Genomic DNA, 22,577 nt, shown 5'->3' with positions numbered 1-22,577 from the left:
CCTCTTATCCTCTGTGTGACTGTGAACATGTAAAACTTCTGAGCCACTGCCTCCTCCTTGGTGAAGTAGGGACACTAGGACACCAGATGGTCACCAGGATTAAATGCGGGGACATACGCAGAATGACTAGCACGGTGCCTGGCTAGCTCAGGGAACCGTGCTGCAGTGACCGTGGTGACTGTGGGTCTGGTCTGTCAGCTCGGGGGCTAGACAGCGTGACCCTTGTCCTTTTCATGTCATCAACACAGGCCCAGCCAGGCAATCACAGAGGAGGCGTCCAGGTGGGTAGTATGGACCGTGCAGGCAACACACCTCCAATGTGATGCCTGGGGGTGTGGAGAGAAGGAAACTAGTTTTTGCCACCCCGCAAGGAACTGGTGGCTGAGAGTGGGAGTGAGGGCTTCGGCAGAGGGCAGGGGATATGGGGGGTGATGGCCACCCCACCCCCCGTGCCATTCAGGGACTGAGGTCATTTAGGGCACTAGGATAGAGCACTGCACTGAGGGGCAAGAAGGTGGAACTATGGGAGAGCCGGCAGTCATCACTGCAAGACCAGGGACAAACCAGCCGAACATTCGTTTTCTTCTCTTTAAAATGCACACATCATCTCCTAGGAATGTGAATACATTAGAAATAATTAAGAAAAGCTCCTCAAGTTCCTGTTATAACAGGAACTCTGTGATTCCAAGTTTTCCTATTAGCAAGGTTCTTATTTCTAAGAGGCTTAAACTTTTTTTTGAAGAGGTGGGGGAGGGGCAGAGGGAGAGAGGGAGAGGGAGAGAGAAAGAATCTTAAGCAGGCTCCAGGAGATCATGACCTGAAACCAAGAGTCGGAGGCTTAACTCACTGAGCCACTCAGGCGCCCTGAGGCTGTAACTTTGTACGGGTCCTACAGGATTCAGCAGCGCAAGATCATTGAAGGAGTGTGCTAGAGCAGCGGCCAAACGCATTGCAGACTTGGCTCTGCAACCAGGGTTCTGTTCTGCGCATGCCCGCGACGGTGCTCAGTGCGCGTTCTCATCCCGCCTGACCAGAAAAACCCATTTCCAGTATGGCTGTGGTGAAGCCTGTTTGCCTCGGTTTAACTTGTACCTTGCTCTGTTGGAAGTCCTCAAAATGTGCAAAAAGCAGGGGCCCTAGAGAAGGCTATTAATAGAAAGGAATTTGTATTGGGAGGAGCCACAGCAGGCCCCGCCCATCCTTCCCGCTGCCGGATGTGGATGGGAGCCATATGCAAAAGCAGCCCCTAAAAGCTGACATCCTGTCATAACAACATTAAATACTTCTAAGGCACCTACAACATTTCTAGGGCCTCACACATCCCGAGTTCCCTGAGGCTGCGTCAGGACCGCCTCTGTCTCTGTCTTCACCCTTTCTTCTCCTCTGTGTCACATCTCCCTCTCCTCTCTCCTGTAAGACCCTTGAGATAGCACGTAAGACTCCTGGGGCTACTCCAGGAAAACCTCCCTGTTTCATGATCCTAGTTTTACTCACATCTGCAGAGACCCTGTCTGCATAGAAAGGGATGTTCACAGGTTCCAGGGATCAGCACATAGATCTCTTTTGGGGGCCATTTTTCAGCCTACTCAAACATGCCTTATCTGATGTAATTGTTGGCAAACCGGTGAGTTTTGCAGGGTCTATGTTGCTCCCATAGTGAAGATAAGGAAACTGAGGCTGTAAGGGAGCAAATGAGTTATTTCAGGTCAACAAGCTGTGACAGGTGGATTTGGGCTGCAAACTTGTGAATTCTGATACTCTCATGTTCCTTACCTTCTACCAGTGGTTTTTAAAATTTAATTTTATTTAAAGATTTTATTATTTATTTAAAAAAAAGATTTTATTTATTTATTTGACAGAGAGACAAAGAGAGAGGGAACACAAGCAGGGGGAGTGGGAGAGGGAGAAGCAGGCTTCCCGCTGAGCAGGGACCCTGTTTATTACATGATGGGGCATGTGAAATAGGTAACTTTTTGTTACCAGGATATCTGAGCATCCCTAGGAACCCTTGGTGTGATAGCTTGATAGAAGGAGCTTTTCTCCCTCGAGTCTGAGAGTATGACTGCCCAGACACACCAGCCCCCAGTGGCCTGGTCAGGGAGCACTGGCCTCTCGAGTCCCCAAGGGACACCTCCTAGAGAGCCCACCCCCAAGCTACTCCTGAGGCTTCTAGGGGCTGACAGGAACCTTTGGTAATCACGGTTCAGAGGGTGAAATTAGGGTGCTTCATGGAGGCCCTGGCAAGGCCCCATACCCGCTGAGGAAGTCCACCAAGGCCTGGCAGACATGGGGTTGGAACACTAGGGTTTCATGTGAGGAAGGCCTTCAGTCCTGTCATGAGAGACAGTAGAATGTCATGGTTATAAGAAGAGGTCTAGAGCCAGACTGCATCACTGAGTCCCACTGCCTCTACTTATGAAGCTTATCTTGGGCAAGTGACTTAAGTTTCTTGTGCCTCAGTTACCCCATCTGTAAAATGGAGCTAATAAAGGCAGTCATCTTATCAGCAGCTTGGTATGAGTAGCCCATCCCAGTTGATGGGGGGGGGGAATGACATTTCCACTCCCCAACCCCAGAGCATTTTTGGCTTGGTATGAACACTCCTTGGATTCTCACTGAGCCCATTTACCTGTGTGACACGTCACTATTTTTTTTTTTTTTAAACGCATGATACACCAGGAACTTCCTGTCTGCTTTGCTCCCATTATTGCTAATTCATACCTTACAATCGACTTTTGTTAAAATGCTACTTGCCTAGTGAATAAGATTGTGAAATAATAAAGCTGAGTTTGTTTTTGGTTTTATTTTTTTTAAGATATAGTAACGATGAGGAAGTTCTCCATAGCAACAAACTGAAGATTCTTTTTTTTTTTTTAAGATTTTTATTTATTTATTTGAGAGTGAGTGAGCTATTGTGAGAGAGAGAGAGAGAGAGCATGAATGGGGGGAGGGGCCGAGGGGGAAGCTGAAACCGGCTCTCCTGCTGAGCAAAGAGCCCCATTCGGGGCTTGCTCCCAGGGCCCAGGGATCACGGGGTCAGACCTGAGCCAAAGGCAGACTCTCAACTGACTGAGCCACCCAGGTGCCCCCAAACTGAAGATTCTGAACATGTGACACTTCAAAGTCCCCAGGCACTGCTAGGGTCACCCCTTCAAGATCAAAGTTTCAGCTCTTTTTACACAACAAAGCGTGGCAGAGGCAGGCGGAGCGGCTGTGATGCGAATACTGAGAGTTCCTAAGGGCCTGAGTTACTAAAGGGAAAGCAATCTCCAAATATTGACAGTGTAAAAACAGCTCTTCCCTGGTGTGGAAAATGGAAGCTGAGCTGGCTGGCCTCACTTCTGTGCCAACCGAGTGTCTCCACGCAGAAGTTAGCATTTCCCTCTGGTGCGGAAGCATTCTGAGCTGCACGATTTCCCGCTGTCAAGGACAGAACTGCAGTCTAAAATGCTGGGCACAGGGGCACCTGGGTGACTCAGTCGTTAAGCGTCTGCTTTCAGCTCATGTCATGATCCTGGGGTCCTGGAATTGATTCTGCATCAGGCTCCCTGCTCGGTGGGGAGCCTGCTTCTCCCTCTGCTCCCCCCCCCCATTTATGTCCGTTTTCTCTCTGTGGAATAAATAAATAAAATCTTTTAAAAAATAAGTAAAAATAAATAAAATGCTGGGCATAGACAGAACCCCACCTCCTTCCTGGGCCTAGGACTGCAGGCCATTGCACTGTGTTGGCCTCCACCAGGAGAAACGGGAACTGTTTCTCGCTTTGCTGAGACAAATCCTAGCTGGGAAGTAGATGCTGTACATTGCGTGGGTTTGACAGTAACACCCTCGGCCTGGTCCTCCAGCTGCCTCTTGTTGATAGCAACTTCCAGGAGCGCTTTCCACTAAAGCCAGATAAAGTTCCACCGTGATGTGATCATGGCCTGCCAATGCCAGCCGAGGCATGGTCCTCCCCAGGACCTAGGATATTTTCCTCCTGTCTACCCACATAATGCCTTCTCTTTGTCAAGATTCATTGCAAAACTGACACAGTTTTAAGGTCTTTTGGGAAAGCCTGGTCCTAGCTGCCTGAGAAGGTGATCCCCCCGGCCCCAAGCTGCCCCACGTGCTGGCCGAGTCAACAGAGACCCAGGGAAGCAACAGCTGCCTCTGTTCTAGAATCCCCGTGCGTTGCTGCTGCTGACCCCTGTGGCCTCGAAACTCTGACTTGATCCACCTCCAAAGGAACCCCATTCTATGTAGCTCATGGGCTCCTAGCGGTGGTTTCTGCACCGGCGTTGAATGGGGGAGGATTTCCAGTCTAGAGATGACAGTCAAAACCGCAAGAGCTGATGAATGGTCCAGGGGGAGCACAGAGAATGAGAAGATAGGGCACCAGGGGCCGGGGAGACCACAGGCATTGCAGGGGCGTGCAGAGGAAGAGACTCATCGCAGGAAACTGTTCGTTTCCGATTACTGCTGCAATAATACCACAATTTATTGGTGTAAAACAACACACATCTATTATCTTATGGTTCTAGAGATCGGAAGTCTAAATGGGTCTGCAAGGCTGCGTGCACTCTGGAGGCTCCAGAGGAGCACTTCCTTGCCCTTTTTAGCTTCCAGAAGCCACCCAAGCTTTTGGCTCATGGCCCCCTTCCTCTGTCTTCAAGGCCAGCAGTCTTTCTCTCTTTCCCTCTGCTTCCATCATCATGCACCTTCCGTCTGACTCTGACCACTCCCACCTATAAGCATCCCTGTGATGCCATCGGACCCACCTGGATAATCCGGGAGAACCTCTCCCTCTCAAGATCCTCAGCCTGATCCTATGTGCAAAGGCCCTTTTGTCATTTCTGTTCACATTCACAGGTTCCAGAGATTAGAACGTGGACATCCTTGGGGGACCATTACTCAGCCACAGGAGCCAAGAAGGATGAACCAGGTGGGAAGAGCTGGGGTGATGGGCTCAGGGAAGTCAGGGGAGCCTGAGGAAGCAAGTGCAGCCAACAAGGAGAAGTGCTCTCAAAGGGAAAACATCAGCGGAAAGATGGGGTGTGGGTTACCCGCTTTCCACAGATCTCTATCGGCGAGAGACAACAATATACTTTTAAAACGGAGAGAGCCGGCTGATACCACTCTAACCTGGGACGGCATCCATTAAAAACCTGAGACTCCAGACGTTTGTGTTCCTGTTATAATTCCAGTTTGCCGGAATGACAGGCAACAAGAGAGTAAAAGAAAATGTGCCACAAGCAAGGAACCGGACAAACCCAGAATGTGTGCCGCATTCCACAAACCAGCTAACCCAGTCTCTCCAAAAGTCAGTGTCATGAAAAGCAAAGCCAGGCAGGAGAGGGCTGGGGATAGGCGAAGAGCCCCAGAAGACAACGTCAACGCATCACCTTTACTGAATTCAGATTGGAACAATAGCGATAAAAGACAATTTGCCGACTATTGGGAAAATTTGGGTTTGTACTAAATATTAAACAAATATCATGGAATGTTCGTTCATTTTGTCAGGTGAGCTAAAGGTACTCTGCAGTTACGCAGAACGTGTGTTTTTCCTTGTGGGTTTGTTCACTGACTTTGCTGATACTGACCCTGGCAGAGACTTCCATGTCCACTGAGGGAAGGAACCAGAGAAGGGGAAGGATGGAGAACCTGGAGGAGAGAGAGGATGGATGGAGAAGGCTCCTGCCCAGATGGGACTCTTCAGGAGAGGAAGGAGGATGCGGGAAGTTGAGGGAACCCCACCTATTTTCTCAGGGACAGAAGAAAGCAAAGCTGCGTCTAACGTGGAGGAAGCCAGGAAGCCAATATGGGAGGGGATTGGATGGAAAAGAAAGGAAGGTTTGCAGAGACCACTGAGAAGGTGAGTGAGGGCAGTGGCCAAAAAATAAAAATGGACTAAGGAGCCACCCTGAAAGCCCAAATTAAATTTTGCAGCAGGTATCCACAGAGTCCCAGACCCACACATCTTACGGTTTTCATTGGTACTTCTCTGAACCGGGCCATTTGGGTCAGGAGGGCAGTGTGGCCGAGGGGCAGGGAAGCAAGGACGGGTGGGAAGCAATGGCTCCCACCGGGTCCAGGAGGGGAGTCAAAGAAAGGGAGCACCAGGGGCAGCTGAACCTGGGCTAGAAAGGAAGGCATCCTGGAGGTAAGGTCTGGAGGAGACTGGTGGGAGGGCGAGATGGGAAGGAAGGACACAGGCAAGTCCCAGCGGGAAATCTGTTTTCCCAGAGGGAGAGGACTCCGGGCTCCTGCATCCCTCCAGCACCAGGAAGAAAGCCGCCCTTCCCTGCAGGGCCTCTTCGTGCCTGACCCAAGGTGGTGGTTCAGTGAGAACACAAACGCCTGTGTGCCATTGACGTTGGGCTGCTGAGAGCTGAAAGTGTGGTTTTACTTTTATTTTTATTTATTTGGGAAAGAGAGAGTGAGCCAGAGAAAGAGCACAAGCAGGGGAAGGGGCAGAGGCAGAGGGGGAAGCAGGTGCCCCACTGAGCAGGGAGCCTGACTGGAGCTCAGTCTCGGGACCCTGAGATCATGACCTGAGCAGAAGGCAGGTGCTTAACTGACTGAGCCACACAGATGCCCCTGAAATTGCAGTTAAAAAAAAAAAAATCAGGTAAAATTAACAAAACCTAAAATTAACCCTCTTAAAGGGCACAATTCCGTGGCCTTTAATACATTCACATTAGCAGCAAAAACATTTCATCATCCCCAAAGGAGCCCCAGTACCCACTAAGCAGTCACCCCCACTGCCCGCTTCCCCAGCCCTGGGCAACCACTCTCCTGCTTTCTGCACCTGTGGATTGACGGAGACCGGACGCTCATCTAAATGGAATCACACACCATGTGACTTTTGGGCTGTTTCCATCTTTTGGCTGTGGCAGAAGGTGTTTCTGTGAGCGTTAGTGTCCAGTATTTGAGTACCCGTTTTCAGTTCTTGGGGGTCTATACCTAGGAAAACTTGCTGAGTCTTCTAGTAATTCTGTTTAACTTTAAGGAAACACTTAACCTGTTTTCCACCGTACCCACACCATTTTACTTTTTACTAGCAATGTATGAGGGTTTTGATTTCTATACATGCTTGCCAACATTTGTCATTTACAGTGTTTTGGTTTTGGTTTTGTTTTGTTCTTAAAGATTTTATTTATTTATTTAACAGAGAGATAGCACAAGTAGGCAGAGTAGCAGGCAGAGGGAGATGGAAAAGCAGGCTCTCTGCTGAGCAGTGAGCGCAGCTCGGGACGCATCCCAGGACGCTGGGATCATGACCTGAGTGAAGGCAGTCCGGCTTAACTGAGCCACCCAGGCGCCCTTTGTTTTGTTTTTAATGGTCATCCCCAGGCTGTGAGGTGGTAGCCCATGGTTTTGGCTTGTATCTCCCTAACGATTAGTGATGTTGAGCATCTTTCACTTGCGTCTTGCCCATCTGTGGATCGCCTTTGGAGAAAGGTCTAGTCAATCCTGGGCCATTTTTTAATTGGGTTGTCTTTCTGTTGTTGAGTTGTAAGAATTTCTCATACATTCTGGTTGTTGGACCCTTATCAGGTATATGATTGGTAAATATTTTCTCCCATTCTGTGGCTGTCTTTTCCCTTTCTCAGTAGTGTCGTTGGATGTGCAAAAGTTTTTAATTTGATCAAGTCTGCTGGTCTGCTTTTTCCTTTTTGTTGTTTCTGCTTTTGATGTTGTACCTAAGCAACCACTGCCAGATTCTAGACCATGAACACAGAATCCTTTAGTTACTTCTAAGAGCTCTGTAGTTTCAGCTCTTACATTTAGGTCTTTGTCGATTTTGAGTTAATTTTTGTATATGTTGTGATGTAGGGACCAAAGTGCAAACTGTAACCCATGAATCTTCTTAAGAGTTTACTCTTTGTATACATGAGGCTCATCCATTGGATTGGTCACGTAGGGGACCTTGGTACTTTCAGATTAAATATTTTCAGTTTATCATCAGCGAGTGATCTCAAAAGGTCAAGACTACATGGTCACTTCCCTGTCCCTGGACCCATCAGGCATTGAGGCAGGTGCACACAGGCAAATCCCTGAACAAGTAAAGTGAACTTAGCTGGCCCTCTCAGATTTTTCTGGCACTCATCATCCTCCCAAACCCCGGTATTCTCCTTAAGGGCTTGAAAGCATCACTTACATTTCAAAAATCACACTTTACTACATGAAACGTGCAGGATTGGTGTTAGTAAATGTGGGTTTTGTGACAAGTCTCAACACAACGTCATCCTTATAGTGATCAAGTACAAGCTGGATGAACACCTCTTAGAGGTGAAGAAAGGAAGAAAGGAATGGAGGGAGGGAGGGAGGAACCCTGCACAGGTTTAAGGCTGCCGTGCGTTAGCAGTCCCCAAATCTGCTGCTCGCATCGCATGGGAAGCTTCCTTTTCTCTTTCTTTCCCTCCCCTCTCCCCTCCGCTTCTGTGTCTTTCTGTTAATTTCCTAGCAGCAAAACCCTTTATCCAAACCAAAGGTTGCAAACTTCCAGACAGGACCCTTCTAGTCCTCCTCCCGCGTCTTCCTTTGCCCCCACGAGGCCTCAAAGCCCCACAAAAACCAGTTGAATCTCCTAGGCTAGACTCTCCAGGACGACATCAAGCGCTGGCAGGCTGGCTGTTCTGAGATGACAAGGAGCAGAGGAACCCCGTTCTCGCAGAGGCTTGTGGAGGTCCCAGGCTTTGCGAGCAGGGAAGAGCATCTGGATGAGGGGTGCCGCCGGCACAAGCTGCCTCTCAAGCTGGACTTTGACTCTATTGTAATTATGTGACTTCACTTATCGCCTGCCCTTATGTAACCTTCACTGAATGCACCACCGGAATCATGAGCTGACTCACTCCGCAGATGAGGCAGGGACTTGCTGTCATGGGGAATCTAGGAAATTTGCGAGGCTGGAGCTAAGAAAACACCTACCCTGAGCCAGGTCTGGCTGTGAGAAAGGGTAGCTGGGGTAGCATCCCCCCTGGGGAGAGGCCCTCTGGATGCATGATGACTGGCTTATTTTCCGTTCAGATGTTCTCTCCTAGACTAGAGTTATCTTAAACAGGACAAATGAAACAGTATCAGAAGCTGTTGCCAGGGCAACCTGACAAAAGACTTCAACCTCAGCTACTGTACATGCAATTTATCAAAGGCAGCTGGCTTCTAGGGAGAGGAAAGGGAAGGCCGTAGTTGCTACTTTGGGGCCCGGAAATTAAAATTAAAATTTAAGGACTATCTTCTGGTGAACTCAGCTCAGGTAGGACAGGAAAGCAGCTGTGACCTGTGCAATAAAAATTCAGAAAAGCCAGGCTGGGAAGGCGGAGAGGGCACACACCTTTGCCTTGTCTTTTGTGATAGCTGTAAAATGGTTGCCTATCGGGGCTTTTAAGGAGAAGCCGCTGGAAGGCCTGGAGCTGGAAGCATGCCCCGAAGAGGAGGGAGGAGGACTGAGAGCGAGAGGTTTAAGAAAGCCACCGGGATATTCCAGGATATATAGATAAATACGAAGTGGGGAGTTTTTGACACATCCCATTTGATATCCCCCCAAACCATAACCTCTCACGACAGCAGCCCCTTTACGGGGAACGGCATTACAGAGCTTGGACCAACTTCAGTCGGCTCACGGTTTGGATGGAAAGACGGGTCCATAAAAGATAGCCCACTCCAGGTCACCAGCGGGGCAAGGGCAGAACTGAGCCAGAAGTCCCATTTCTGGCTTCCCCGTGATCTTCCCACTTACCTGATGCCTCTGTCCGACAGCTTTCAAAGTGGGCCCCATGAGGTCAGGGGCCATGCTGTGAGGGCACGGGACATCCCCCGCCCTCAAAGGAATGGCTCCCTTTCCATCCACTTTTATATCCGTTGGAGGTCCACTTAAAATTATTACAGGGGAAAAAAATCCAAGACCAGAAAACGTTTGAAGATCACCAGTCTAAAGATACACACAGTAGATCGTGGCTGTGGTTGCACAACCTTGTGAACATGTTAAAAACCACAGAATCATATGCTTTACTATGTGAACTTTGTCTTTAACATTTATTCTGTTTATTCTATATTTATTTAAATTAAAAGACCAAATAGCCCTTAATTCACGCAGAGAGGGACACGAAGGTAAGAGGTGAGTTATACTTAGGGTCAGAAACCAAATAGGAATGGATTATAGCAAGGCTGACCTAGACGTCCTCCAGGAACCACCCCCTCCCTGGTCCTCCCCAATCCCCACCCCCACCCCCTGGCCGGCTCCTTACCGAGTTGGTGCCGAGGATCTGCAGGTTGGGCTTCTCTGACTCCAGCAGCTTGGCCACCATCTTGAGGAAACTCTCCACGAAGAGGTTGATGCTCTGGCAATGGCAGGCCATGAGCAATTGGTCCAGCGCCTCCATGGCGATGCACACATACCTGGGGAAAGCAACACCGTCACTGGGTTTCAAGCCCATCCCACTCTCATTGCATGACTGGGACAATCAGCACAGTGACCACCTGGCCAGCATCTGGTTAATGAGGCTCTTCCAATAGGATGCCAATGTCTGGGCAGCCATTCCAACTAGTGCCCACGGCAGCCCAGCACCAAGAATCATTAGGAACCAGCCTTGGAAGGGAACCGGGAGACCAGCTCTCCCCAGCCACTCCTCCTACAGATGAAGAACGTAAGGACAGACAAGGTGTACCATCTCATGAGTCGATACAAGCAGAAAGAATTGATGCTCAGAAGAGCAAATTCTGAACCCAAACCCGATGAGAGCAAAGAATTACTCGATCTGATGTCAAGAAGTACTTGTTGGGCACCCACAGGGGAAACACTCTGTCTTAGTGCAGGGGTGTAGGGGGAAGAAGTCCTTCAACTCGAGGAGCCTGGAGTTGGATGGACAAGATAAACACACAGATATTTCCTGTAAAGGGAAGATAAGAAATGCTACAAGAAAATCATGCAGAACATTCCACAGAGTTTCAAAGGAGAGGGATGACTCTAATGGGGAGGAAGAGAAGAACTTTAGGAAGAATGTTTATGAGGAATCTGAGATGGGCCTGAAGACCCGTCAGCTGTGAAGTTTAAAGAGTATAAAACCTGCAGAGATTGACTTTGAAGACCTCAGAAGTCCTCTGATCGTCACACAATATGGTTGCTGGTATTACCATATTTAGGTGACACATTCCATATTTAGAGAGCCTCTGTACTTCACAGAGGATAAGATACACAAGGAGCAAAATCATTATTTTTTCCTAACGAAGATGATTCTGAGGCCCAAACTTCTTATTCCTTCTAAAGTCTAAAACCTGAATACCTTCAGAAACTGGAAATACGCAGCACCCAATGATGAACGTACTAGGTAGGTCAGCCCATCCCATTTCTTGACAACTACATAAAAACTTTTTCATATTTCAAGCTATTTCAAGCTTCATATTTCTACCCGCCTGCCCTTCAACCGCTTGAAAAGAGCAATCCCATTTTTCTTACTCTTCTCTTCTCCACGCTAAAAATACCCAATCCTTCCCAAACTAGCCTTCACCGGACAACCCCTGATGATCCTGGCTGGTGGCTATCTCCTTCAATGCCTCTCTTGAACCCCAAGAAAAAAATGCCATGAATCAAATTCCTCCTGAGAATTAGGAGGGCACATCTGAGCCCAATCCCGTCGTGTGTTCCACGGTGGCCACACGAGCGTGTGGCCGGTTAAGGTACATCATGAAGGGTACATGCCTAACTTATAAGTGACTTGCACACTATAGAAAACAGAGGAGGGGCACCTCGGTTGAGCATCTGACTCTTGATTTTGCTTAGCTCAGGATCTCAGGGTTGTGAGATCGAGCCCTGCGTTGGGCTCCAGGCTGGGTGTGGAGCCTGCTTAAGATTCTCCCTCTCTCTCTGTCCCTCCCCCGGCTCTCTCTCTAAAAATTAAAAAAAAAAAAAAGGAAGAAAAAGAAAGCAGAGTAGACGTTCATTAGAAAAGGTCATTGCTTACCTTCTCATGAAGAAGCTGCTGCAAATCTGTCCAGTGTCATTCTAGTTGAAATCTTTGTAATTTTTTCTAGGCAGTCAGGTTTCTGAGGCAGAACGCTAGACATCGCCCCTGGAATCTCTCCCCCCACCCTTTCCCTCATAATTTGGAATTTTAGCAGAGCTTGTGGGGCCCACGGGTATCAGTTCCCAGCCCCTCTTGCTGCTAGCTGAGGCCACGTGACGAAAATGTTGCCATTAAAATGAGGGAAAGCATCTGCGACGACGTGCATGGAACTAGAGGGTATTATGCTGAGCGAAATAAATCAATCAGAGAAAGACAATTATACGATCTTCCTGATATGAGGAATTTGACAGGCAACATAGGGGGCTTGGGGGGTAGGGAGGGAAAAAATGAAACAAGATGGGATCAGGAGGGAGACAAACCATAAGAGACTCTTCATTTCACAAAACAAACTGAGGGTTGCTGGGGGGAGGGGGATAGGGAGAGGGTGGTTGGGTTATGGACATTGGGAAGGTATGTGCTACTGTGAGTGCTATGAAGTATGTAAACCTGGCGATTCACAGACCTGTACCTCTGGGGCTAATAATACATTATGTATTAATAAAAAAAATGAGGGGCACCTGGGTGGCTCAGTGGGTTAAAGCCTCTGCCTTGGTTCAGGTCATGATCCCAGGGTCCTGGGATCGAGCCCCGCATCGGGCTCTCTGCTCAGCAGGGAGCCTGCTTCCTCCTCTCTCTCTCTGCCTGCCTCTTTGCCTACTTGTGATCTCTATCTGTCAAATAAATAAATAAAATCTTAAAAAAAATAAAAAATAAATAAGGGAAATCGAGGTGAACAACGTCGGCATCACTGGCTTAGAAGACAGGCTTGGCTCCTTCCCTCCTCCCTTCCTCCTGGGGCTGAGGAGTGGCAGCCACTGGAGTCCCAAGCATGGGAGTCCCTGGATGATCCCACCCCCCACCCAACATTGTGAGGCTGGACAGTCACCTAAGAGAGAGCAAAACCCCTTGCAAAACCCCGAAATGCTGGAGCCACTGTATTTTTACACAAAGAACACAGATACCTAATACTCAGGTGTAGGAGCACTTCGGAGACCCAGTGGTGCAAATAAAAGTGAATCCTGAGCAATCCAAGGCAAATCGGTGACTGACCTCCCAGGAAGGAGAAGAGCTGGAAGGGCTTGGAGCCTGTGATGGGGAGGTCATCACAAGACTCCACGGACTCATGAGTGGACCCACGTGGCCGGGATGTTGATCCTTCTACTTGTTAATTCAAACCACGTGGACTAGATGAGTCCTTCCTGATACACAGAAATGCAGGACAGGTCAACCGGACAGAGAACCCCAAACCTAACAGAGGTGCGGAGGAATCAGGTTAGTGCCTCCAAGTCTAAAGCAAGGAGCAAAAGACCTGTCTTAAAGATTACGGTAGAGCCGTCAGCGCGAGCTTCCGGAGTGTGAAAGCTGCCTCATGCTCGAGAGCCAGGCTTGTATGCCAGACATAGAATCAAGAATGAATTTAGAGATCTGTTCTCCCTTATGCCTCGGTCCCAAGCATACCCATCTTTGAATGTTAGGCAAGTATTTTAAAAGACTTTGATTAGCGAGCTGCTTATCTTCTTTTTTTAAAACCAAGTTTGGTGAAATACAAAGAGCTAGGTAAAAGTATGACTACAGGGCGATTTCTGGGGGTTCTACAAGGCCACAGAACAAGGCTGCATGATAACTCTTGGGGCAGCTGTTTGGTTTCAGATGTGTGTCCAAACCGCCTCACACAGGAGCCAGCCTTGCAAATCCAAACCTATAAAGTAATGGCCATCATGGTCTCTGTTTCCTTAATGTTCTTCCTTTTTTTAAAGACATCAGATACCATTTCTTAAGTGCTCTTGGGCTAACCTTTGTACCGAGCAATTATAAGAAAAGCAGCTTCCCTACCCTGAAATTTTCCTGCCCATTAAAAAAAAAAAAGTTTGGTGAACCGAGTCCACTATTATTAAATTATTACTTAATATTATTAAGCACTATTAATTAGTCATCACTGGGCATGTTTACCAGCAGATCAGGTCATGCTCTTGTCTACAGAGTGTCTTTCAGATAGAAGGCCAGCCCTGGGTCTCTGAGCTCCTGGAGCAAACGGGAGCCCCCAGTCCCTGCCGGGGTGGTGGTGGGGGGGTGGTGCTGGCCATTCCTGGTCGTGACGGCCTTGCTCTGCAGATGCCATCACCGTCACTGTCCAGGAAACCTGCGATGTCTTGCAGACAGTCCCTCTGTGTTTCAGGTTGGCTGCGCTGGCCAGTGAGGCAGACTGAGTCATGTATGTTTGGGGAAACGGCCTGGCTGGGGCCCTTCCAAAGGAGGCACACTTTGCTTGCAGAAAAACCAGGCCCCATGCGGGCGACCAAACACGGGGGGTGGGAAACAGGGGCAGGCAGGGTAGAATTCTCTTCTCTCACGAATCATCGCCAGCACCTTATGTATGAAGGGCTTCTCCCTTAGTTCACAGAGCTTAAATGAGGGAAAGGAAGAGGCAGGGTGGGGTTTGGCAAGAGAAGAAACTAGAAGGCTTCCCAGATTCCAGAGCTTCGATGCCTGCTTTTCCTTTTCCTGTAAAAAATTACCAGAAAACCATAAGAAGGAAAAAATAGTCCTTTGCTAACAAAATGATTGAATGAATGAGAAAATAAAATAACAAGCAATTGGCTACTAATCTGGAGTGGACATTCTGATGGGAAGTGAACATTGTGGTAGAAAGAGAAACTGAAAAGTCCAGAAGTTTAAAGCCTGGTTCTTTGAACATGCTCTGCTTTGTTCCCACGTTAGGCCCAGATACGAAGGATGGAAAGGTTGTAATTATGAGCTTGAATTTTTCCAAGTATCTCAAAAGATTAGCTCTCTAATCTCTACCTTCCCCGGGAGGTCTTGTAGTGGGGTCCACACTGTCAAGGAGAATAAAGTGTTCTGGAAGGAGTCCGGTGTAGTGATGGGTCTGGGAGACTGGGCTGGCCTGAGGGCTAGGAGCTGGATGAGGCCAGACAGAGCTAGTGAGGACTAGCCCGCCACAGGGCCTGGGGGGAAGGGCGAGCGGGTACAGATGACAGCGGGTGACAAGGAAGGCTCCTGGATATACTGGTAAGGCTCCCCAGCAGGTGAGGAAGGCAGAACCCAAGGAACCTGGGATAGAATTGGGTTCGTGGGCAGCAACTGAAATCAGGAGAAGACACTTGACAGGTGATAACGACAGGAACTCAGCGACAATGGCCAAGGCAGGAGGTAAGTCGTAACTGAGGAAAATACACAGGAGATGAGGCAAGACGTGTCTCCTGTTGAAGTCTAGAAGAGGCAGCTGGTTCTGTTTGAACACCTTGAGCTTGGTCAAGAGACCCTGAACCCGAGGAAAGGAGGAGCAGGTGTAAAGAGTCTGGGAACAGTGGGGGGTGAGGGGGGTTGGAGAGGAAAGGCAAAGTCAGAGATGAGGACAGGCAGGCAGGAGAGAGGGGACGGCTTTAGCAAGGCCAGTCACTGCTCGAGAATCACTCAAAGGTCAGTCGCCTTGACAAAGAACCTCTTATTCTAAGCAGTTGGGATGTACTTGGTCAGCCCCACTCCAGTATAGAAACTTCTGGGTTTTAGGAACTCAGATGTAGAGGCTGACCTCAGTGGAGGGAGGGAAGCATGAACCCCCTCTCCAGGTTCTAGGGCTGTTCTAGCCATTGGGCTGAACTGGAAGGAACATGCACAAAAAGAGAAAAACAGGAGGAAATCTCACTTTTTGCTGCTCTGTACGTCTCTGTCCATCATAGCTCAGGTCAGTGAGCTCTACCTCAGAATTCACAGCCTAGCCTCTCCCCGCCCACATTTGGTCATCATTCCTGATGCCGAACACAGATAAAGGCAGAGTTCGCACCCTCTGGAGTGGGGTGATAAGGCCGGGAGGCGGGGGGGTCAAAGAGGACGGTTCTGCCCCTGAGGCCAACCTCCGAGGTTCACGTCCGTGTAGTTAAACCATAAATACAGACACCTGCATGATCACAGGGAGACACAGCCCTCAGACTGTCTGTAGGCAAATATTTGCGCTTCCAAAGCTACCATCAGGAAGCTATAATGACAAGGAAGACGATAATGATGTACATAGCACCGGGCTGGGCAAGATGGGGCGGGCAGGCAGAGAGAACGGGAGATCAAATCTAATGGATTTCTCTTCTCCAAATGTTTACGATTAAAACTTCCAGTGAGGCCTTCAAGGCTTTAAACACTGAGAGGCTGCCACGACTATTTTTAACAGAACGATACCAATTTCGAATTGCAGTTCTAAGGGCAGTGGAATGACTCTAATTGGCTCTGCTGGCTACAGGACATTTTTATATTTTTATCGAGAGAACCATCCCTGCAGAGAAGGCAGATGAAATTAGTATTAAATGTTTAATGTTATTGCTAGCATATCAGTTTTCGGTTGAATCTAGGACAAAGTCATTTTTACTTGCTTGAGCATGCTTTACAATATGTCAGAGCGATTTACATAATCAGCACGTAGAGTATATTTGTGCCCTTTTTATTGAGTGTGTAACCTAATTTTATCTTATAAAACGATGATAGAAATGTACTGTTTCTGGTCTTGCTGTCACTCCTAGGGATAGCTTGATTCTGGATTCGCCGGTGGGTCCTGCAGAGCTTGGAGGTCTACACCCTACTAGCACAAGGCAAAAGGTTTCACGCCAGTGCTCACTCCGGCTTCCTCACCAGGAGGAAGGGAGCTTGGCAGGTGGTTGGGCTGATGGATAGTGGTGGGGGCCCATGACTGGGGTCGAGGGGAGAGAGCACTGTCGCAGAGGCATGAGGCTCAGAGCGACGGGGATGGCTGGAGTGGGTCTGAGCAGGCAAGGCAGGTGTGGTGGGCATGGCTGGGGGAGCCTGGTGAGTTAGCAGCAGGTTGTAGAAGTCAAGCTGGGGAGTCTGCATTTTATTCTAAAGGAGCCAGGTCCGTGTTCTGAAGGTCATAGCTAGTACTCATTTGGAAGGACCAGAACAGGAGAGATAATGCAGGGAGAGAATTGCTAATGTTGCCATGATCTGGAGTCTGCAGCAGGAGAAAGGAAGAAGCAGAGGGAAGCAGAGCATGGATGTACGGAGGACGGAAGCAACGGGACTTCAGAACAATGGCGCTACATTTACCCTGCCCTCCAACCCATCAGCAACGCCACCAGGATGTCTTCGGGTTTTCTTACGTTCAGCTTTTGCACACACAAAAACCCAACCACACTGCTCAGAAAATGAGCCCTCGTAGCATTTATGGCCTATTTGTTTTTACTTTATTTTCTAGGCATTGGTATTTGTTGCTTATTTTTTAACTTAATTATAAAACGCTGCATTTGTAATTACATGGTTTATTTTTCATTTACTTAAGGCATTTTCATTATTCTGGGGAAAGCATGTTTATAAACATCATTTCTATTGAATAGATAATATTTCACCAAGTGAGACACATTATAATTCACTAAACCCTTTTCCTCTTATTGGACATTAATTTCCAATATTTCATTATTATAAAAAATACCGCAATGAACATCTCTGTGTGTAAAGCTAGTTTATATTTAGGACTGATTTCTTAGGGGGGCACCTGGGTGGCTCAGTGGGTTAAGCCTCTGCCTTTGGCTCGGGTCATGGTATCGGGCTCCTGGATTGAGCCCCGCATTGGGTTCTCTGCTCAGTGGGGAGCCTGCTTCTCCCCTCTCTCTCTGCCTGCCTCTATCCCGACTTGTGATCTCTCTCTCTGTCAAATGAATAAATAAAATCTTAAAAAAAAAGAAAAAAGACTGATTTCTTGGGATAGAAGAATAGACAAAGAATTTACCGGATCAAAGGGCATATATGTTTTTGAAGACTTGACTTATATTTTAAAATTATGGTCTAAAAAGGTTCAATCAATTTGCACTTATTCTAGGAAAGTACAAAACTACACGTCACGTTGTCATTCCTTGGTTAGTACTGGAAATACTTTTTTATTAGTTTGCTAAGTGAAGATGGTATCTTAGTACTTCAAGTCACATCTTTGATTATAGGTTTATTGACCATTATTATTTCTCCTTCCTCTTTCTGTGAGTTGGTTACTTGGGGCCTTGGTTTCAGTTTTTAGTGACTCAGTTTCCCGACTCCAGCCCCACCATTTTTTGCATATTATTTATGCAAATAATAGACAAGTTTGAATCCCTTGTCTTATTCTTTCAAAAACACTTCTTTTGGTTGTTGTTTAAATTTTGGTGGTTTCTTTTTTGACATCAAAATATTTAAATTTTTAAACAAATCTATTGATCAGTCATTTTCACTTAAGGTTTCTTTTCTTTACTAAACATAGCAAGTCCTTCCCTCTCAGACTGATAAATATTTCATTTAAGTGTGTGTTTTTTTTAAACATTTAATTTATTTATTTGACAGAGTGGGAGAGATCACAAGTAGGCAGAGAGGCAGGCAGAGAGAGAGAGAAGGAAGCCGGCTCCCTGCTGAGCAGAGAGCCCGATGCGGGGCTCGATCCCAGGACCCTGAGATCATGCCCTGATCTCATGGCAGAGGCTTAACCCACTGAGCCACCCAGGCACCCCTAAGTGTGTTTTTAATGGACAAGTTACCCCTAACCTTGCCCTCTCACTAGAATGTAGATGGCTCCTCCCTGCTTTAAAAAATATATATATATTGTTTGATTTTTTTTTTTTTTTAATTAGAGATTGGGGGCAGGTGGGACAGAGGGAGAGGGAGAGAGAGAATCCCAGGCAGGTGCCATGTCCAGTATGGAGCCCAACGTGAGGCTTGATCTCACAACCATGAGATCATGACCTGAGCCGATATCAAGAGTCGGACACTCAACTGATTGAGCCACCCAGGCACCACCCCCCCCCCCCCCCGCCCTGCTTTTTAAGACTGTAAGTTGCTTGGTTTGATGAGAATAATGGCAGAGTTAGACCAACTTTTCAAGACCCTAGAGTGTGGGTGAGGGCTTCTGGATAGAGACAAAAGGGGAAAATGGAGGCTAACAGAGGTGCTCCTAGGAAGCCAACATCCCGTTCTTCCCACATCTTGGCAATGGCATCAAATTTTACCTGCAACCCTCCCTCAGGCCTAGTCCCTGTTTTTCCAGTCTGTTCGGTGACCAAGTCTACTATCATTTTCGTAAAAGGACCCTATGTTTTGTCCTATGCTTCTGAAAGCATCTCTCTCACTTTCTCACACTCTTACCCATATCGATGACGACCAACATCACGGATGAGCCTCTCGGAGAGATAGGCGCCAATTCGGTCCAGCTTCTCTGGAGCTGAGAGGGCATAGAAGGTCAGCTTCTCCATGTTGGTCTTCACCAGGCCATCCTGTAAAAGACAGGACCTCATGTCTCACTGTGACCATTCCATGGCTAGAAGGGTTCAAGTCTAAAGGTAAATAATAGGTTGATTGAATTATCATTTTGCCCAGTGCCATTATGTATGTGACAAACTCCCCACGTGGGGTCAGGGATACAGAAATGATTAAAACATGGTTCCTACCTCCCAGGAACTCACAACTTAGCCCAGAGTGTACCAGCTATAAATTAGAATAGTGGTATAAATGTACATATTATTTTTGTATGTATATGGATACACGTGTACACATATAGACATGAATGTATATATGTACATGTGTGTAGGTGTGTATACGTGTGTGTGTGTGTGTCTGTGTGTGTGTGTGTGAATGACAAGCCTTCACTGAAAGCAACTCAGAATTAAAATGTGCTGGAAATCCAGCCCTAAGACATGAACAGGAAGAGAAGGCAGTTCAGCAGCAATTAAGGAATTCTCCAGAGGATGCTGGAAATGTGGCCCTTCAACTGTCCATCAAGAAGATGTCATTGATTTCCAAAGAGCAAATCAAGAATATCAGATCCCGACATTTCCAAAACCACACAATCCATAATGCAGCCCAAGCGGGGGAGTGGCGGCCAGGAAGCCGGGAAGCCAGGCCTCCCGTGTGCGTACAGCCAGACCCCGGGCAGGTGCCAGAGGGAGCCACAGAGAAGACACAGGCGGCTGAGCCAAAACCCAAGAAGGGAAGTGCTCACAGGACGCAGCAGGGAGAGAGCACCATCCAGAGAGTGAGCAGTTCTAGAAACCACCGCTCAGAGACAGTGAGAAAGATGTCTCAGCTGTGCAGTAAAGACCTAAACCGAGCCGAAACCAGCTACATGAGCCCCCTGCAGTTCCTGACTTCAGACGGATCCAAATCTCCTCGGCCTGCAGACCCTCGGCAGCCCCTCCCCACTGACCAGAGTCTGAGCAGGCCCACAGGTGAGGGGCCCGGGAGACCCGCCTTCCCCTCGCAGCCCTGGACCGGGTGAGATGGTGGGAGGCGATGCCAGGCAGGGAGGAGTGACCCACCTCGGGATCCTCAGGGAAGATGTTGTCAACCAGCCTTTTGTACCTGGGGCGTAGAGCGCCGCAGCAGCCACAGACACCTAGAACAGCAAGAAGAAAAAACCATGAATGTGGCCTCCTGGAACCAGGCCAAGGCGGCTTGTAAGGAATCAAACCCAGGCAGGGGAAGCAGAAAGATCCCGCCCCTCGAGTGCGGAGCGCCGGGGGCCCTAGGGTGGCTAGTCTCCCACGACTTGCCTCATGCTATACCTTTGCCTTTGTGCTTTGCGTCCTTCGCTTGGGGGTCAAGCCCGGCGGCGTGTGTGAGCGTGAAGCTGGGCCGTGGAGGGGTACTTTGAGGGCTGGGAGCTCACCCAAAGATCAGGTGCTACCCCTGGACGGACACACACACACACACACTTGGGGGCAGGGCTATAAACCTGCCTCCTGCAGCCCAAGAGCCTCCCCAGTGTCCTGGGAAGATGCGCACAGCTTGAGGAGTGCTTGTTCCTCCCACCCATCCCCACGGACACCCCATTTCTTTTATTCTCTGCTCCTCAATATCCGCTACCTTCCCGTCCCCTGAGGCCATTTCCATTATAGAATGTTATGTGAAACGCTGATAAATTAACATTGCCATTAATTATTAACATTTGAAAATGCATCTTTAATGCAGGGTGATGGTGGTGTTTCAGGGTGGTGTGGGGCTCAAGGGGGCCAGCCCCCCATCCCAGCTCCCCCCCGTGCCAGCCCCCCATGCCAGCCAACCCCCCCGGCTACTCCCCCACCCCACAAGGTGTCCACCAGCCTGTGGCAAAATGAGAGACCGAGACCAACGTGGTACATTTCCAGAAAGCTGTATCTATTGCGCATAGAAGGCTCCCTGACACGACGTCTTTCTGTGTCTTTGGGTGCTGTGAAATGATGGTGTTAGGAATCAGCGATAATAGACCAAACCCCAGGAAAATAAAAATCTGACTCTTGCAGGCCCCCTCCCCCCCATAAACCATCTTTAGACAAAGGACACGGAACCCTCTGGGACCTGGCGCTGTCTCCACCTTCCTCCAGCCCCAGGGATCTTTCCTTCCACCTTCCAGCTGCACCTCTCCCTGCCTGGTGCGGGGGAGTGGGCCCCTCGGGAAGGAGCCGAGGGGAGGGCAGCGAAGGGCCTGGGAAAGTCCACCCCCCAAAAATAATGGTTCCCTCATCCTCCCAATTAATGCTTAATTCTGCTTGTGCAAACTCTCCAGCTGGAATGCAAGTGCACCGTGGAAGGATCAAGGCCATGGACCATTCAGAAAAGAATGAATTACTTTAGTGGGAATTACTTGAATCACACAAAGAGCTTTACAGCTGCGGAGAAAAGCGGTTCTCTGGGAATTTTGATTGGGAGGGCGTAGCGGACGGCTGTGCCAGGAGGAGGAAGGAGCAGAGATTTGGGGTGACTCCGGTACAAGGGAACGGGTGCTATCTGGGAGAAGCCCGGGGGCATGTCACAGGAGGACAGGCCACCCGGTAATTGGCTCACATCACCCCTCGCCCCCCTCACAGGCAGCTGTGCGCCCCAAGCCTTCCCCCTGCCCTGCGGAGGGCCGCAGACCTGGTTGGGGGCTGCAGTCAGGCCCTCTGAGCTCAGTCTCACTGGGTTGGACTGATGTCTCCTCATCTCCTCTCTGCCCTCGCCTGGGATGGGGTGTTTGGGCCCTGGACGCCAGCCAGGGCTAGTTCTCCTGATGGAACAGCTCCCAGGGGTGGTGTTCTCTGTCCTGGGTCTCGAAGCCTGGGATCGAAGCCCATCCATCAATCCTCCCCCTTCGGTTACCCTGCCCTCTGCCCAGTGCGGCCGTCGTCAGCACGCTTCTTCCCAAGATGCCCACGGGACATGCCCTCTGCTCTCCCGGCAGCCTCCTTCGTCGCTGTCCCCAGACCAGGAGAACCGGCCATTTGCGTCTAAAAGGAATGAGGACAGAGCATCGCAGAGAAGCGGGCACTGAACAGCCCCAGTGCCTGTCCCTTCCTCCAGCGTGTCTGAGAGGCCTAGGGGGCAGGGCCTGCATGGGACAGAGGCCAAGCTCGTGAGAAACCCAGACTTGTCAGGAAGCACAAGCCCATTTTGGGTACTCAGGGCAGAAAGCTCTGTGCAGGGGCACCAAGGGGGCTGAGGGCTCTTGGCGCTACCTGTGGGGACACGAGCCACCTCTCAGAGTGAGCAGGCCTGGCTGTATCTCGGTTTAGGGACATGGGCTCAGTGTCTTTCCAGTAAAACCAG

The 22,577-nt window shown here is 49.0% G+C and overlaps 1 protein-coding gene across 3 annotated transcripts in view; it reads right to left on the bottom strand.

Moving 5' to 3' along the window:
* The window catches only part of EFR3B (EFR3 homolog B), an 86,077-nt gene that overhangs the window by 28,896 nt on the left and 34,604 nt on the right, over positions 1-22,577 (bottom strand). For all 3 annotated transcript variants that reach the window (XM_045979789.1, XM_045979790.1, XM_045979791.1), the window contains exons 2-4: positions 20,333-20,409; positions 19,164-19,291; positions 10,227-10,377 (exon numbers count right to left, since the gene is read on the bottom strand). In XM_045979789.1, coding sequence (XP_045835745.1) covers positions 10,227-10,377; positions 19,164-19,291; positions 20,333-20,409 — 356 coding nt within the window. The remainder of the gene's footprint in view (positions 1-10,226; positions 10,378-19,163; positions 19,292-20,332; positions 20,410-22,577) is intronic.

Source organism: Meles meles, chromosome 15, assembly GCF_922984935.1.
Source record: "Meles meles chromosome 15, mMelMel3.1 paternal haplotype, whole genome shotgun sequence".
Lineage (NCBI taxonomy): Eukaryota > Metazoa > Chordata > Mammalia > Carnivora > Mustelidae > Meles > Meles meles.
The sequence above is the reverse complement of the archived record's forward strand: the minus strand, read 5'-3'. Positions and strand labels throughout refer to the sequence as shown.